The sequence below is a fragment of the Hemitrygon akajei genome, chromosome 20 (genome assembly GCF_048418815.1).
Source record: "Hemitrygon akajei chromosome 20, sHemAka1.3, whole genome shotgun sequence".
In the NCBI taxonomy this organism is placed as follows: domain Eukaryota; kingdom Metazoa; phylum Chordata; class Chondrichthyes; order Myliobatiformes; family Dasyatidae; genus Hemitrygon; species Hemitrygon akajei.
The window spans coordinates 21328823-21346692 of record NC_133143.1 but is presented as its reverse complement, the minus strand read 5'-3'; the positions used below and the strand labels follow the sequence as shown (position 1 = coordinate 21346692).

Here is a 17870-nt window from a genome sequence, read left to right as displayed (position 1 = left end):
CACACACACACACACACACACACACACACACACACACACACACACACACACACACACACACACACACACTCTTAGTAGGTCAAACATTAATTGATTGATGGACAAACCCGCAAAATTGTCCAATCACGTGATGTCACATGACAGACCGATAAACAGTCACCCGGTGGATAAGACATCTCTCCACCCGTACGTTTTGAGGCATTTTTGAGGCAAGTTTTGAGGCATTTACATGTAGAGTAAGCAGCTCCATTGGACTGTCACATGCTACTGGTAGTCAATGTGCTTTCTAAATGGATCGGGACCAAGGCGGTGAAGACTTTGACCACTCCTTTACGTTGTGGGATAAATATAAGATTTAAATAAATTCAAATTCAAATTCAACCATGTACTGTGCTGATGAGGAACATTCTGGTATGGATGGTGGTCAAGATCAGGAAGTGTCCTTTCTTTGGAACAGTATGGTAGACGGAGTCAACAGTCAGCTGATAAAATTCACCACAACAGTAATATCGGAAACCCTGAGTATATATCTCTTTTCTCTTAGCTTGGGACACTTTGTGAACATCAGTATTATCTGCGGCAGTTGTAGGTGGTGGTGATGTTGCCTCTCCTTGTACTTTGCACTGTTGCAACAAAACTGCATTCTTATTTGCCACTTCCATGCCATTTGCAATATCAAAGGCTGACTTACAGGGCCTATAAAAAGTATTCACCATCCTTGGAAGTGTTCACATTTTGTTGTTATACAATGCTGAATCAGTGGTTTTAATTTAGCATTTTTGACACTGATCAACAGAAAAAGACTATTTCATGTCAAAGTGAAAACAAGGGATTTTAAGGTGACTGCACAAATGCATAGGGTTCATATCAGAAGTAAGTTTTTACACAGAGTGCATGGAACACAGAGCTAGGGGTGGTGGTAGAGGCAGATACATGGGGACATTTAAGAGACTTTTAGATAGGTATATGGATAATGGAAAATGGAGGTCAATGTGGGAGGGAAGGGTTAGTGTAGGTTAAAAGATCTGCACAACATCTTGGTCTGAAGGGCCCATAGTATGCTGTACTGTTCTACATTCTATATCTTCACCGCCCTCTGTGTGAAAATGCTGTCCCTCAAGTCCCTTTGAAATCTTTCCCCTCACACCCTAAATCTGTGCCTTGTACTTTTCACTACCTTAGTGAAGAAGTTTTTCCATCCACCTTACCATGCCTATCATCAATTTAAACTTTTCTGTAAGGACACACCTCATTCTCCTACGTTCCAAAGAATAAAGACTTAGCCCGGCTAACGTTTCCTGATAACTCAGGTCTTCTAGGCCTCATAAATCTTTTTTGCACTCTTTCCAGTTTAGCCACATATTTCCGATTACAAGGTGACCAGATTGTACACAGTACTCTTAGTCTGGCCTCACCAATGACTTATACAACTGCAAGATTAAGTACCAATTCTTAAACACAGTGGCCTGACTTTTGAAGGCCAGTGTGTTGAATGTCTTTTTCATGATCTGTGATGCTGTTTTCAAAGAACTATGCACTTGTACTCTGAGCTCCTTCTGTTGCATTACACTCTGGTGCCCAACCTTTCCCTGTAGCTCAGCCCCTCCAGTCTTGGCAACATCCACATCAATTGTTTTTACACCCTTACCAGTTTAACCCATTACAAGGTGATGCGGTACTCATAGACTGGCCTCACCAACGACAAACAACTGCAATCATCTAGTAAGATGGTGGTGCGTTCTGTCGCAGCGGCTTCTACAGGGTCAACAAAAGGTGGTACTGTTGTACTTAAATGTATTTTTAATGATTGCAAGATCCTGCTATACATTAAGAACTTAAAGCACTGCAGGTCTGCCCCATCAGCAAATTGTTTGCTGGCGGAGAAAATGAAGGAGCTGCACAATCTACCAGCAAGTGACAGTCTTGGTCACTTTCCTTGTGATCGCAAGACTCTTTTGGACGTTGTTAACGTGGATTGCTGTAAGGCCAATCTACTGATTTATTGGTGGATGGCGGGGGAGCTCCGTGGCTTCTGTCATAGCGAGAACAGGCCTCAAGCCACAGTGTCACCTGTTTGCAGCCGCCCAGGAGAGAGTCATCAGAGCCAGTGTGCTCCACCGGGGGCTGTGTGGCGCAACGACCAGGCTGGAATCAGTCCTGCCTCCTCCCCCCACCCCGTATGTTCGCTCGGCAGAAGACAAGCTCTGTTCTGGTCATCAGCAGATCTCTGTGGCATTGGACGGATCAGGTTTGGACTCTTTTTCTGAGTGGCTGTACCTTTCTATCTATGTGTGCGCTGTGTGCTTTGTGTGATCATTGGTACTGTGTTTCGCACCTTGGCCCCAGAGTAACACTGTCTCATTTGGCTGAATTGATGAGTATTAATGTACGATTGAATGACAATTAGAGTTGAATTGAATTGAAGTGAACATTAACTACCAATCCTTATACACAATGGCCTTACATAGGAAGGCCAGTGTGCTGATGTCCTTTCCAAGACCTATGACGCTGCTTTCACAGAACTACGCACTTGTACTCCGAGCTCCCTCAGGTGCATTACACACTAATGCCCTACCATTCATGCTGGTTTGACCTTCCAGAATGCATCACCTCACACTTAACTGCATTGACATCCATTTGACAGTCTTTTTCCCATTTGACCCATTTCCCCAACTTGTCAAGATCCCTCTCTAATCTACGATAACCTGCTTCACTGTCAACACCTCCTAATTTCATGTCATCCACAAATTTACTGTTTAATGTTTAAGCCTTGTGCATTTGCATTTAAATCCTTTAGATAAATAATGAGTAACAAAGGTCCTTTTTCCAAACTCTCTGACACACTAGTCACTGGCCCCCATTCCGAGAAACAGCCTTCAATCACCAGCCTCTGCTTCCTACCTCTGAGTCAAATTTTAAATCCATCTAACTCGTTCTCCCTGGATTCCATTGGACCTAACTTTCCAAAAAGCCTATCATTCTGAACTTGGTCAAAGATCTTGAGAAAATCCAAATAGGCAACTCCCAATGCTGTACCCTCGTGTACCATGTTGGTTACTTCAAAAAACCCTAAATAGAAACACAGAAAACCTACGGCACAATACAGGTCCTACGGCCCACAAAGCTGTGCTGAACATGTCCTTACCTGAGAAATTACCCAGGGCTACCCATAGCCCTCTATTTTTCTAAGCTCCATGTATCTGTCCAGGAGTCTCTTAAAAGACCTAGGTAACGGGGTTTTCTTTAGCTTCTTTATTAGGAGCTTCCCTTCCTTTTTCATTCTCCAGAATAGGTAGACAAGCTCTCAACCCTATCATTAAACATACTTTAAAAATCTGGTTTCAGTCTCGTAGATTTTTTGAATTAAATAAATTTTTACTCTCTAGTAATATTTATTCTACAAACGTTTGTAATTTTCTTTAAACCATCAACTCTGGATAAGGCTTTTTTAATATGGAAAACTAAGTAATAAAAACTTTTTTAGATTTGTTCTTACAGGATTGTTTAATGTCTTTTTCACAGTTAATGGATAAATATGATGTCTCTAACACATTTTATTTAGATACTTACAGGTTAGGAATTTTTTAAGTGATTTTTGGCCTATTCTTCAAATTTGACTTATGCTATTTTTCAGCTTAAACCATTTCAAGAACGATTAACAGCTATCATTTATAAACAGTTAATGAATGCTCGCATGTTGCCTAATGATAAGGTTCAATGCACTTGGGAAATAGAACATCAACATTCATTTTCAGATGATCAATGGAGTAAAATTTATTATCTAGTTAATAATTCATCCATCTGTGCACGCCATTCCTTAATTCAGTTTAAGATAGTACATATGTCTAAAGATAAATTGGCGCATATATTTCCTAATATAAGCCCTACTTCTGGCAGATGTAATGTAGAGGTGGCTACTCTAACTCATATGTTTTGGTCCTGTGTAAGCTTAAATAATTTTTGGAGGATGTATTTAGAATACTACCTAAAGTTATAGATGTGGATCCAATTCACTTATGGCAATTTTTGGGATTATTCCAGAGGAAGTAGGCAGAGTATCTGCTTCTGCTCAACATGTGATAGCCTTTTCAACTTTACTGGCTAGGAGAGCTATCTTGTTTTACTGGAAAGAATCTAACCCACCTACTGTTTTCTATTGGCTCTCCTCCATTATGTCATGTCTGAGCTTGGAGAAAATTAGAAGCCGGACATTTGATGCATCTTTTAATTTTGAGCAAGTCTGGTGACCCTTTATTCAATATTTTCATATGATTTAATTTATTTATTATTTATTTTTCTTTATTCTCTTTAGGGAAAATCCTTATCCGTGAAGGTTCGGAGGTGACTGGAAGGATGTTTTTTCTCTTTCTTTGTTCTTCTAATTTTATCCTCAAATGGACTGCCCAATCTTTCTTTTCTTTTTTTTTTCTTTTTTTGTTCCAATTTAGTTTAGTGGGGTTTTTTTTCTTTATATAAACAAAACTTTCCAATTTTTTTTACGATTTGTTAAGAGGAGTTGTGGTTTTTTGATTATACTGTATATATAACAGCGTAACATTATACCTATTTGATTTTGACAATATATACTTTTCTTTATTGCTGTTTATATGTCTTTTGTATTATCTGTTTGCTAAACTTCTCCTCTGATTTGTATATTTTTTACTGGAAATCAATAAAAAAGATTAAAAAATTAAATAAAAGACCTTATCGTATCCACCTCCACCATGGTTGCCAGCAGCCCATTCCACGCACTCACCACTCTCTGCGTAAAAAACTTACCCCTGACATCTCCTCTGTATTTACTTCCAAGCTGCTTAAAACTGTGCCCTCTCATGCTAGCCATTTCAGCCCTGGGAAAAAAGCCTCTGACTATCCACACGATCAATGCCTCTCATCATCTTATACACCTCTATCAGGTCACCTCTCATCCTCTGTCGCTCCAAGGAAAAAAGGCCAAGTTCACTCAACCTATTCTGATAAAGCATGCTCTCCAATCCAGGCAACATCCTTGTAAATCTCCTCTGCACCCTTTCTATGGTTTCCACATCCTTCCTGTAGTGAGGCGACCAGAACTGAGCACAGTACTCCAAATGGGATCTGTCCAGGGTCCTATATAGACTGCAACATTACCTCTCGGCTCCTAAATTCAGTTCCACGATTGATGAAGGCCAATGCACCATATGCCTTCTTATTATTAATTGATATTTGGGAAATTAAAATCTCCCACCACGACAACCCTGTTACTATTACTCCTTTCCAGAATCTGTCTCCCTATCTGCTCCTCTATGTCCCTGTTACGATTGGGTGGTCTATAAAAAACACCCAGTAGAGTAATTGGCCCCTTCCTATTCCTAACTTCCACCCACAGAGACTCCGTAGACAATTCCTCCGTGTCTTCCTCCTTTTCAACGGCCATGACACTATCTCTGATCAACAATGCCACTCCCCCACTTCTTTTGCCTCCTTCCCTATCCTTTCTGAAACATCTAAAGCCTGGCACTTGAAGTAACCATTCCTGCCCCTGAGCTATCCATGTCTCTGTAATGGTTACGACATCATAGCTCCAAGTACTGATCAACGCTCTAAGCTCATCCGCTTTGTTCATAATACTCCTCGCATTAAAATAGAGACATCAGTCTGAGTGCGTCCCTTCTCTATCACCTGCCTATCCTCCCTCTCACACTGTCTCCAAGCTTTCTCAATTTGTGAGCCAACCACTGTTACTTTCCTCTGTCACTTCAGTTTAGTTCCCACCCCACAACAATTTTAGTTTAAACTCTCCCCAGTAGCCTTAGCAAACCTCTCTGCCAGGATATTTGTCCCCCTGGGATTCAAGTGCAACCTGTCCTTTTTGTACAGGTCACACCAGGCCCAACAGAGGTCCCCAATGATCCAGAAATCTGAATCCCTGCCCGCTGCTCCAACCCCTGAGCCACGCATTTATCCTCCACCTCATTCTATTCCTATACTCACTGTCAAGTGGCACAGGCAGTAATCCTGAGATTACTACCTTTGTGGTCCTGCTTCTCCACTTCCTTCCTAACTCCCTGTAGTCTGCTTTCAGGACCTCCTCCCTTTTCCTGCCTATGTCATTGGTACCAATATGTACCATGAACTCTAGCTGTTCTCCTTCGCACTTCAGGATATCTTGGACGCAATCAGAAACATCCCAGACACTGGCACCTGAGAGGCAAACTACCATCCAAGTTTCTTTCCTGCGTCCACAGAATTGCCTGTCTGATCCCCTAACTATAGAGTCCCCTATCACTACTGCCATCCTCTTTTTTTCCCTACCCTTCTGAGCCACAGGGCCAGACCCTGTGCAGAGGCGCGGCCACTGTTGCTTTCCCTAGGTAGGCCATTCCACCCCCCCCCCCCCCATAGTACTCAAGCAGGAGTACTTATTGTCAAGAGGTACAGCCACAGGGGTACTCTCTAGCCTCTGGCTCTTGCCATTCCCTCTCCTGACTGTTACCCACTTCTCTGTCTCCCCAGGCCTCAGTGTGACTACCTGCCCATACCTCCTCTCCTTACTCTCCCTGACCAGACGAAGGTCATCGAGCCGCATCTCCAGTTCCCTAACACGGTCCCTTAGGAGCTGCAGCTCAATGCACCTGGCGCAGATGTGGTTGTCCGGGAGGCTGGGAGTCTCCCGGATCTCCCACATCTGACACCGAGCACAGAAAACCAGCCTCACACACATACTTCCTGTCTAGGCAACCTACCTCGCTTTGACCCATTATTGTCAAAGCCTTCCTACTCTGTCTCCCTCTACTCCGACGCCTGCTCCTCTGGCCTCTGCTCTATAAGGCTGTCTCCTTTTAAACTCTTCTCGCTGTTCTCACCAGCTGACGTCCATGCGCTTGTGCAGTCGTGTCCTGATCAAACCGCTGAATAAATAATGATCAAAATCAGATTTATTATCACTGACATATGTTGTGAAATTAGTTGTTCTGTGATAGCAGTACAGTGTAATACATAAATAGACTATAAATTATAATTATATACGCTAAATGTATTGTTACGATATGGCACCAAGGAATATAGAATTGAGACAGGTTTTTTATAAACGAATAAAACATTTATCAAACACTGCTCAGTAAAAATGAAAAGTAAATAAACGACTAATTTAACCAGAAGTTAACTGCTATACGGCAACTCGAACAGTTCTTAAAGTGATAAATGCGAACACAGTTCTTAAAGCGCTAAATGCAAAAGTCCAAGTGATTTATACAGTCAATTAGGAGAGACTTTCCTGAAGTAACGAATTCCTCGATGATGTGATGTTACTGCTGATCCCAGCCGAAACATGCCTTGCCCAAAGGATTTATGACAAAGGAAATAAAAACAGCTTAAAAGAACTGACCTTTTCTTTGGTGAATAACGCTGCCCCAATCCTTTCTGCTCTTACAGCAGCGATTATCTCGGATGCAGGTTACTATCTCTTTGAACGAAGATTAAATAAGGTCGATCCTGTATTACTGTTGACAACACCAGCTTTACTTGATCCTTCGGGTTTTCCGTACTTGGGTAAATTCTTCACTCTCCGACTGGACTGAAACTGGCAGCGTTGTGGCGAAACTGCCGGCAATAACTTTTGAGACTTACGATAGAAATTAAAACTCCACTTTAAAACAAAACTGTGTCATGAGACAAATATGCAGCATAACGGAGTAACTGATGAATTAAACCATGAACTAACCTGCGTCACAGCAAGGCTTTCCCATTTTATACCTGTTGGAACAGGCCATCACATGTCCTCTCACTGGCAGGAAAATTACATCATGTGACCTCTCACTGGTGGGAAATTACATCACCCCACCATCACAAGACCATTACATCATGCTCACCAGATACTCAATTACATCATGGTCATAAGACAGTCGCAAGATACCCATGGGGTATGTAACAGTATAAAAAGCTCAAACTCAACTTTCCACGCTCAAAGCAATACTGACTCCTAATCAGCCTCTGTCTATCCAAGTGCTGATAGGTTCTGTCCCTCAAAGTTCCCTCCAGTAATTTTCCCGTTACTGATTTCCGGCTGACTAGCCTGTAGTTCCTTGGCTTGTCTTGGCTGTCCTTCTTAAACAGCTGAATAACATTAACCGCCTTCCAGTGTTCAGGAACTACACCAGTGGCTAATGATGAAGCAAATATCTCTCCAAGAGCTCCACAATCTGCTCTCTAGCCTCCAACAGTCACATTCTGGGGATTTGTCCACCTTAACGTACTGCAAAACTGTAAGTATCTCCCCTCTGGTGATATACATGTCCTCCAAAACACCTCCACTTGCACAATAGCACTGGATCCTATTTCAGCTCCTCTTGTTTTCATTACTTTTTGTGCAACCATAAGTTTTTTCTTCAGTAAGCACCAAAGAAAAACGTTCATTAAAAATATCACGCATCTCCTCTGGCTCAAGACATTAGTGGATCTACTGATCTCGAAGAGGGACCTACTCTCTGCCTGGTCAACCTTGCACTCAATATAGCTATTGGAATTTTCCTTAACCTGATTTACCAGATCCATCTCATATCCACTCTTTCCCTTCCTGGAACAACAGCGATTTGTATTCCCTTATCCCTACTTCGGCATATAAATTCGCCCTGCGGTTGGCATACTACTTCCATCTTCCCAGCAGCCTGATGGACGCAGTTACAGAACAAATTATTCATTTGACTTGGTGTACCTTTGGTGGAGAAGCTGGGAGAGGGACCCCTGACAAATCTCTGGAATGCAAAACCATCTCTCCCATTATTTCTCTGGCACACTGTGGAATCAGCAAAGGCTTTTATCTGCATGGCAGTAGTTCAACAGTCAACCCTGGGATGGGTTTGTATAGAAGACATAATTCCGTTCCATCCTTACAGGAGCTTTCTAGTTGAATTTTGGTGTATGCATTTTGAAAGCCCATTTGAGGCTATGACGTTAACTGGCTGCTGATAATGGCAAATTGAAACGCCTCCAGCCTAAAAATTCAATCCAGTAGTGCTTGATTTTTATATGCCGGTTAATGTAACGTCAATTAAAAATGCATCTCAACTTTCTATTCAGCAAGCGATGTGACACAACATGACACTACTTACCTTGCTTCAATCCAAGTGATCCTCTTGGCAGGCTAGTGTCCTTAATCAGTATACAACATATTTGACTTTGCTCCTGTATGGCCGCAGGACAGATATGTGACTGTAAAACAGCAGGGACTCAGGTTGGAAAGCAGCACAAATTAAAAATAAAAGCTGTTCAACTGCTGCTTTAAAAGGGGCAGCACTTACGGTGGCTGAGAGACCCACACAGGTGTCTTCCTCTTGAAACACCAATGGAATCTCTTACAGATGAAGCCTTGCACTTACTTTGGGAGGTAGAGAAGGCATAGTGGCCCAACCACTCTTATCCTCTGTCTGTCAGAACTATAGTCACCTGACGTACTCTGCATAATGCACGTGACCTTTATGTATACTCATGCCTGTCACCAATTTATCAATTTGATAGCTGCAGAAGAGAGATGCACAGTCTTGCCTCTGCCCTGGCACTCAATCAAAGAAGGGGATCCATTGTGGAAAGACCTGCAAATAAGCTCCACTCAGAGCCACACATCCACCTCGGTCTGTTTGGGTTAGGTCCACACAGAACTCTAGGCTCTGAAGGCTGATGCCAATGCTAGCCAAACAACTGGTGTACCAGCTGCCTTAGCAATTCCAGTATTGATCTCCCTCAGTGAGTAGCCTCCATTTCCATACTCACTGGTGACTGGGAAGCTCACCAACAGGATGAAACTCTCCACGGTTCTGGACACCATTATAGTTTCAGCCACCTTACAGGGTGCCCTGGATGGATGCTCCAGCCTCCAAGCACCCACTGTAATCCCATAGCATCTCCTGTATGTGATCATACCCTTTCTGTGATGTGCTGCTGTCACCTGCGATTATGGGGCCCAGAGCTTGCAAGGCAATTTAGACACTTTCTCCTGAACTAAGTACACTTGCTGAAGGTTGCAGCCAACTTGGCAGATGTTACCACAGCCAAAAGAGTGTCTGCAGTTGCTGGAAATCCAGAGCAACGCACACAGAATATGGAGGGGCTTTGTAGATCAGGCAGCATCTGTGGAGGGAACTAGACAGCCCACCATACATGAGGGCTCAAAATGTTACCACAAAGTGTTCTTTTATGATACCAGACAGTGTACTGGAATAATCCGGCAATATATTCACCTTGAACAGTCATTCAGAGTCAGATAAATGAACCGGAAAGAAGAGCAGGAACCACATGCTTAATGCCAAAAGGAGATGCGTGAGATCGTTGCTCACGGCGTGAAGCATGCTTGAGGCAGATGAGGTCACGATACGGGCCCGTAAGCTCGCTTCCGGTGGTTGTCTTTTCCCACACGGAGCGGTGTGTTTTCCTGTAGAGTAGGCAGATCGGAGACGCTGAAGTACGGACTGCAGGGCGCAGAACCCGAAACAACTATTGATCTGTGTGAGTCACGCACCAGCGAGAGCGGCCGGCGCCGGGTTGTTTACAGCTCGGCATTGCGTGTGACGGGCTCCTAACGCACCGCGACAGCTGGCGTGAGTGTTTCCGAACAAGCCCACGCTCTCTCCCGCATTCCCCTCTCCCCTCTCCCCTCCACACACATTCTCCCCTCACCTTCACCCTCCCGCCCACCACGCACTCTCCCTCTCACTCCCATTCCTACTCCCTCTCCACTCTCACTCCCAGTCCCATTCTCACTCCCTCTCCCACTCCCTGTCCCTCTCCCACTCCCTCTCCCTCTCCCTCTCCCTCTCCCTCTCCCTCTCCCTCTCCCACTCCCTCTCCCTCTCCCTCTCCCTCTCCCTCTCCCTCTCCCTCCCTCTCCCTCTCCCTCCCTCTCCCTCTCCCTCTCCCTCTCCCTCTCCCTCTCCCTCTCCCTCTCCCACTCCCTCTCCCTCTCCCTCTCCCTCTCCACTCCCTCTCCCTCTCACTCCCACTCCCTGTCCCTCTCCCACTCCCTGTCCCTCTCCCACTCCCTGTCCCTCTCCACTCTCACTCCACTCCCTCTCCACTCTCACTCCACTCCCTCTCCACTCTCACTCCACTCCCTCTCCCACTCTCACTCCACTCCCTCTCCCTCTCCCTCTCCCTCTCCCACTCCCTCTCCCTCTCCCTCTCCCTCTCCACTCCCTCTCCCTCTCACTCCCACTCCCTGTCCCTCTCCCACTCCCTGTCCCTCTCCCACTCCCTGTCCCTCTCCCACTCCCTGTCCCTCTCCACTCTCACTCCACTCCCTCTCCACTCTCACTCCACTCCCTCTCCACTCTCACTCCACTCCCTCTCCCACTCTCACTCCACTCCCTCTCCCACTCTCACTCCACTCCCTCTCCCACTCTCACTCCACTCCCTCTCCCACTCTCACTCCACTCCCTCTCCCACTCACTCTCACTCCCACTCCCACTCCCTGTCCCTCTCCACTGTGGAAGCTTTACAAGGATGCTGTCTGAATTAGAGAATGTGTCTTATGAGGACAGGTTGAGTAAGTTAAGCTTTTCTCTTTGGAGAGACAAAGGCTGAGAGGAACCTGGATAAAGGTGTATAAGATTATGACAAGCGTAGAGTGGACACCCAGCAGCGATTTCCGATTTCCTAAGGCAGGGACTCCTAACCTTTTTTATGCCATGGAATCAAAACCATTAAGCAAGGAGTCCATGAACCCCTGTCCTGGTGACAATGGCCAGTACCAGAGGACATCTAAGGTGAGGTGTTTGAGGTATTTTTTTTAACATAGTGATGGGTGCCTGAAATGCACTGCTGGGGGTGGTAGTAGATGCTTGTACAATAAGAGCAGTTAAAAGATTCTAAGATAGGCACAAGTGGAGGATTATGGACAATGTAGGAAGGAAGGGATAGACTGATCATAGAATATGTTTATATGAGTTGGTACAACATAAGGGGTTGAAGGGCATCTACAATGCTGCAATGGTGGGGCTGTAACAAAACCCAATTTCCCTCGGGATCAATACAGTATGTCTGTCTGTATTAGGTTCCATTATTGATTGTGATTGATGGGGATTACGTATAGTGTGTAGTCTTTGCTTGGAATTTCTATCAGTCTCCCACTATATTACAGAGGGAAACAAATAGAATTCTTATGGAATTCCAGGGCCTTGTGAGTGAATTTCTTGCTCCATTGTCTGTCATAACGGTGCTCTAAGTCAGGGGTCCCCAACCTTTTTTGCAATGCGGACCGGTTTAATACTGACAGTATTCTTGCTGACCACGGGGAGTGTTCAAGTAGGGTTGCCAACTTTCTCACTCCCAAATAAGAGACAAAAGTAGCAGTCAAATACGGGACTCTTGTGTTTACCCCAAGAAAGACTACCGTGACTACGAAGCCTTGCGTGGGCACCTGTGTGCGCATGCGTGACGTGTGCATACATGACGTCTGCATGCGTGTACATGCCGATTTTTATTTTTCTCATAGCACATGCTTTGCGGCCCGGTGGTTGGGGACCACTGCTCTAAGTATGGTCAGAAGCCTACATATTCAGTAAAGTTGTAGCAAAAATGCTGGAGCAGCCCGGAGGAAATTCCAATCCTCTGACTCAGAAGAGTTGTTAACACATCAGCTGAAGGCAAGGCAATGATTGAATAATTACAGATAATATTTAGTGATATTTTATGTATAATACAAAGTTAATAATTGTCCAAGAAGGCTAGTAAATGATAGTCACATATCTGAATATTGCGTAAGCCTTTAGTTCATCATTAACATAGTGCTATTATTTTCACATCTTGCAGGTAAAGGTAAAAGGATTATAAAGGTGTGGAAAATTTTCAAGCATAGTTTTGAAATCAGAAACCTTTTACTGTTACAACCTGGCCTCTCATTAGTAATAGGACATTGTGATCTCACTTATAGAAGTAATCTTCTGTACTGTCAATATTATTCATAGTCAATCATTCGACCTCACTGAATTGACTCCTATCTCACAACAAAATTACATAAATACACAGACAGAACAGTGCAGCACAGGAGTAGTTATCTTGGCCCTCAGAGTAGGTGCTGACCATTATGCCTTGTTACATACACCTGTTAGGGTGCATTCTCCAGATACCTTATGAGGTAACAGTAGCCTTCAGCCAGGAGCAGATGTCATCAGGTGGTTCCCACCTTCACAGAGTGTTTGACCCTTAACCACAATACTCTCCAGTTAGTGGGCCGGCATTGGTGGCCAAATCACTGCCCATCTGCTCCTGGCTTCCAGCTTCCCTCCTCTCACCTACTCCAAATCCAACTAGAGGCTCGTTTTGCCTCTTCTCCCATCCTATGAGCTGCTTGTGTTTTGCTCCTTTCGTCCAGGCCCAGAGCTGACAACAACCACCATGTTGATTTGGCTGGGAAACCTCTGCAGCCGATCTCCACGGGGAACAACCATGCCTGACATCCCTTGTCTTTGCACTCCTGCACTAAGGGCTGGTACTTCAAGGCCTTTCTCTCGTGGGCCTCTTCCCATCCTTCTCCCACGGCACCGTCAGCTCAACCAGAATTATTTTCCAGTCTTCAGTTGACCACAATACAATGTCCGGGAGGAGGGTTGTGTGTACCAGCTCCGGGAACTGCAGCCTCCTTCCCACATCGACCCTCATCTCCCAGGACCTGGCTGTTAGCAGCAGATTTGGCTTTGGTTGTTTGGTTACAAAAGGCCTAGCTCCCTCTTTGATGAAGGTGATGGCTTTCCTCAAATCTGTGCCAGCCGTCCTCTTCTTGCATCTCCCTCGCTCTAGTGTGTCAGTAAGAGCCAGCAGCAGCTAATCCTTTCTGTCTGCACTGTGCTCTAAGATTTGATCCCTAAGTCGTCATTGTCAGAGCAGCATCACCAGTGTTCCTTGTGCTCAAGCTGAATTTCTGTGATGAACAAAAGAGATGCTTTTTGGTTCAAGATCTGGTTATCGAATGTATAAAAAGTAAAAGATTAGCCAAAGTTTTTCTTCTCAACAAACAGATTCAAATATTCAAGGAAAGAAAAGAGTGTACATGAGGGGTTGAAAAGAATTGACATCAGCTTAACGAAAGCAGTGAGGATAACAATGCTGATGCTGCCTGACCTGCTGAATTCCTCTAGCATTTTGTGTGTGTTGCGACTGTAACGGGGGGTTTCTTTTTCTTTGTTACTGTGTATGTAATCAAAATGGCGTCTTTGTTTTGTTAAAAGTAGGAATGCTGGCGCCTATGTTAATAGTAGGAATGCTAGCGCCTATGTTAATAGTAGGAATGCTAGCGTCTTTGTTATGATAAGTGCTGGAAGCTTGTTTGGGACTGTAAACTGATTGTTGGCGGGGATTTTGGGGAGTCGGCGCGATGGAGTGAGAGAGAGAGGACGGGATGCTGGAAACTGGGCGACGGTCCCCGGCCCAAGGTTTTCAGTGATGAGAGGAGACGGAGACAGAGGAGTGTGGAGTGTCTGGTCGACCACCGTGGGGGTCCCAGGAGGCGGGTCGAGGAAGTCGGAGGGGATCGAATGGTGGCCAGAAGACTTCAGTAATTGAGCTCCAACGGTTGTGCACGAAGTGGTTTGGACTTTGATAAGTTTGGCGCCTTTTCTTTTTTTTTCTTCTTTTGGAAGAGGACAGCGAGGCTTTGAGAAGAAGTGCGGCGGCGGCCATTTTCAAATTGCTTCTCAGATCGGAGTTCTGAGAGGCGGGACTGCGCAGACGCGTGAAGGAGGCCTGGGAAGGAGGGAAGATATAAAAAGGAGAGGAGGAGTGAGGTAGTTCTCTTTTGGAAGAGGACAGCGAGGCTTTGAGAAGAAGTGCGGCGGTGGCCATTTTCAACTTGCTTCTCAGATCGGAGTTCTGAGAGGCGGGACTGCGCAGGCGCGTGAAGGAGGCCTGGGAAGGAGGGAAGATATAAAAAGAACGCAGCCTTAAGCAGCGGGCAGCTTCGTTTGCGGGCAGCGGAGTGAGCCGGGAGCAGAGTGTAGGGCTTGGGCTCAGAGGGCTTAGGCGGAAGAGGGCACAGTAGGCTTATCTTTTAGTTCTCCTTGTTATTTTCAGTTATTCGGGAAGTATGAGTGTGGGGGCAGCTTGTTGTTCTCGGTGTCGGATGTGGGAGATCCTGGAGTCTCCGAGCCTCCCGGACGTCCACATCTGCGCCAGGTGCGCCGAACTGCAGCTCCTGAGGGACCGAATTAGGGAACTGGAGCTGCAGCTCGATGACCTTCGCCTGGTCAGGGAGAGTGAGGAGGTGATAGAGAGGAGTTACAGGCAGGTGGTCACTCCGGGGCCACGGGAGGCAGATAGGTGGGTCACAGTCAGGAAGGGGAAGGGGCAGGTACTAGAGAGTACCCCAGTGGCTGTACCCCTTGACAATAAGTACTCATGTTTGAGTACTGTTGGGGGGGACAGCCTACCTGGAGGAAGTGACAGTGGCCGGGCCTCCGGCACAGAGGACGGCCCTGTAGCTCAGAAGGGTAGGGATAGAAGAAAGAGGGCCATAGTAATAGGGGACTCGATAGTCAGGGGTTCAGACAGGCGGTTCTGTGGAGGTGATCGGGAGTCCCGGATGGTAGTTTGTCTCCCTGGTGCCAGGGTCCGGGACGTTTCTGATCGCGTCCAAGATATCCTGAAGTGGGAGGGTGAGGAGCCAGAGGTCGTGGTACATGTAGGTACCAATGACATAGGTAGGAAAGGGGAAGAGGTCCTGAAATGAGAGTATAGGGAGTTAGGAAGGCAGTTAAGAAGAAGGACCGCAAAGGTAGTAATCTCGGGATTACTGCCTGTGCCACACGACAGTGAGAGTAGGAATGGAATTAGGTGGAGGATGAATGCGTGGTTGAGGGATTGGAGCAGGGAGCAGGGATTCAAGTTTCTGGATCATTGGGACCTCTTCTGGGGCAGGCGTGACCTGTTCAAGAAGGACGGGTTACACTTGAATCCTGGGGGGACCAATATCCTAGTGGGGAGGTTTGCTAGGGCTACAGGGCAGACTTTAAACTAGTAAGATGGGGGGACGGAAATCAATTTGAGGAAACTATGGGAGAGGAGGTTAGTTCACCAGTAGAGCAAGTAAGTGGACAATGTGTGAGGGAGGAAAGGCAGGTGATGGAGAAGGGATGCGCTCAGCTCGAAGATGTAGGGGAGAAGAAAGAAAAGGATAATAAATTTGAATGCATTGCTAGGAATAAAAAGAGAGGAGGAGGTGGAGAGTATCTTAAATGTATCTATTTTAATGCTAGGAGCATTGTAAGAAAGGTGGATGAGCTTAAAGCGTGGATTGATACCTGGAATTATGATGTTGTAGCTATTAGTGAAACATGGTTGCAGGAAGGGTGTGATTGGCAACTAAATATTCCTGGATTTAGTTGCTTCAGGTGTGATAGAGTAGGAGGGGCCAGAGGAGGAGGTGTTGCATTGCTTGTCCAAGAAAATCTTATGGCGGTGCTTTGGAAGGATAGATTAGAGAGCTCCTCTAGGGAGGCTATTTGGGTGGAATTGAGGAATGGGAAAGGTGTAGTAACACTGGTAGGAGTGTATTATAGGCCACCTAATGGGGAGCGTGAGTTGGAAGAGCAAATGTGTAAGGAGATAGCAGATATTTGTAGTAAACACAAGGTGGTGATTGTGGGAGATTTTAATTTTCCACACATAGATTGGGAAGCTCATTCTGTAAAAGGGCTGGATGGTTTAGAGTTTGTGAAATGTGTGCAGGATAGTTTTTTGCAACAATACATAGAAGTACCGACTAGAGATGGGGCAGTGTTGGATCTCCTGTTAGGGAATGCGATAGGTCAGCTGACAGATGTATGTGTTGGGGAGCACTTCGGGTCCAGTGATCACAATAGCATTAGCTTCAATATAATTATGGAGAAGGACAGGACTGGACCTAGAGTTGAGATTTTTGATTGGAGAAAGGCTAACTTTGAGGAGATGCGCAGGGATTTAGAGAGAGTGGATTGGGTCAAGTTGTTTTATGGGAAGGATGTAATAGAGAAATGGAGGTCATTTAAGGGTGAAATTATGAGGGTACAGAATCTTTATGTTCCTGTTCGGTTGAAAGGAGAGGTTAAAGGTTTGAAAGCGCCATGGTTTTCAAGGGATATTAGAAACTTGGTTCGAAAAAAGAGGGATGTCTACAATAGATATAGGCAGCATGGAGTAAAGGAATTGCTCGAGGAATATAAAGAATGTAAAAGGAAACTTAAGAAAGAGATTAGAAAAGCTAAAAGAAGTTACGAGTTTGGTTTGGCAAATAAGGTGGAAGTAAATCCGAAAGGCTTCTACAGTTATATTAAAAGCAAGAGGATAGTGAGGGATAAAATTGGTCCCTTAGAGAATCAGGGTGGTCAGCTATGTGTGGAGCCGAGGGAGATGGGAGAGATTTTGAACGATTTCTTCTCTTCGGTATTCACTAAGGAGAAGGATATTGAATGGTGTAAGGTGTGGGAAACAAGTAAGGAAGTTATGGAACCTATGACAATTAAAGAGGTGGAAGTACTGGCGCTTTTAAGAAATTTAAAAGTGGATAAATCTCCGGGTCCTGACCGGATATTCCCCAGGACCTTGAGGGAAGTTTGTGTAGAGATAGCAGGAGCTCTGACGGAGATCTTTCAGATGTCATTAGAAACGGGGATTGTGCCGGAGGATTGGCGTATTGCTCATGTGGTTCCATTGTTTAAAAAGAGTTCTAGAAGTAAGCCTGGCAATTATAGACCTGTCAGTTTGACATCAGTGGTGGGTAAATTAATGGAAGGTATTCTTAGAGATAGTATTTATAATTATCTGGATAGACAGGATCTGATTAGGAGTAGCCAGCATGGATTTGTGCGTGGAAGGTCATGTTTGACAAACCTTATTGAATTTTTTGAAGTAGTTACGAGGAAAGTTGACGA

At 45.1% G+C, this 17870-nt stretch overlaps 1 protein-coding gene and 1 long non-coding RNA gene across 6 annotated transcripts in view; one reads left to right on the top strand and one right to left on the bottom strand.

Moving 5' to 3' along the window:
* Window positions 1-7037: 7037 nt before the first annotated feature.
* LOC140713630 (uncharacterized) lies at window positions 7038-9866 on the bottom strand. Its single transcript, XR_012095679.1, has 3 exons — window positions 9279-9866; window positions 9090-9189; window positions 7038-7581 (listed from the first exon to the last, which is right to left on the bottom strand). It is a non-coding gene; the product is annotated as an uncharacterized lncRNA (long non-coding RNA).
* A 392-nt stretch (window positions 9867-10258) lies between these two features.
* The window catches only part of LOC140713629 (putative ribosome-binding factor A, mitochondrial), a 98352-nt gene continuing 90740 nt past the window's right edge, over window positions 10259-17870 (top strand). For 2 of the 5 annotated variants that reach the window (XM_073023982.1, XM_073023983.1), the window contains exon 1: window positions 10259-10479. Coding sequence is in view for 1 of the 5 variants with exons in the window: in XM_073023980.1 (XP_072880081.1) it covers window positions 11583-11735 (153 nt within the window). In the remaining 4 variants the exon portion in view is untranslated. Of the gene's footprint in view, window positions 10572-11213; window positions 11736-17870 lie in introns of those variants that run through there. The other 3 variants (XM_073023981.1, XM_073023980.1, XM_073023984.1) reach the window with 3 other exon arrangements.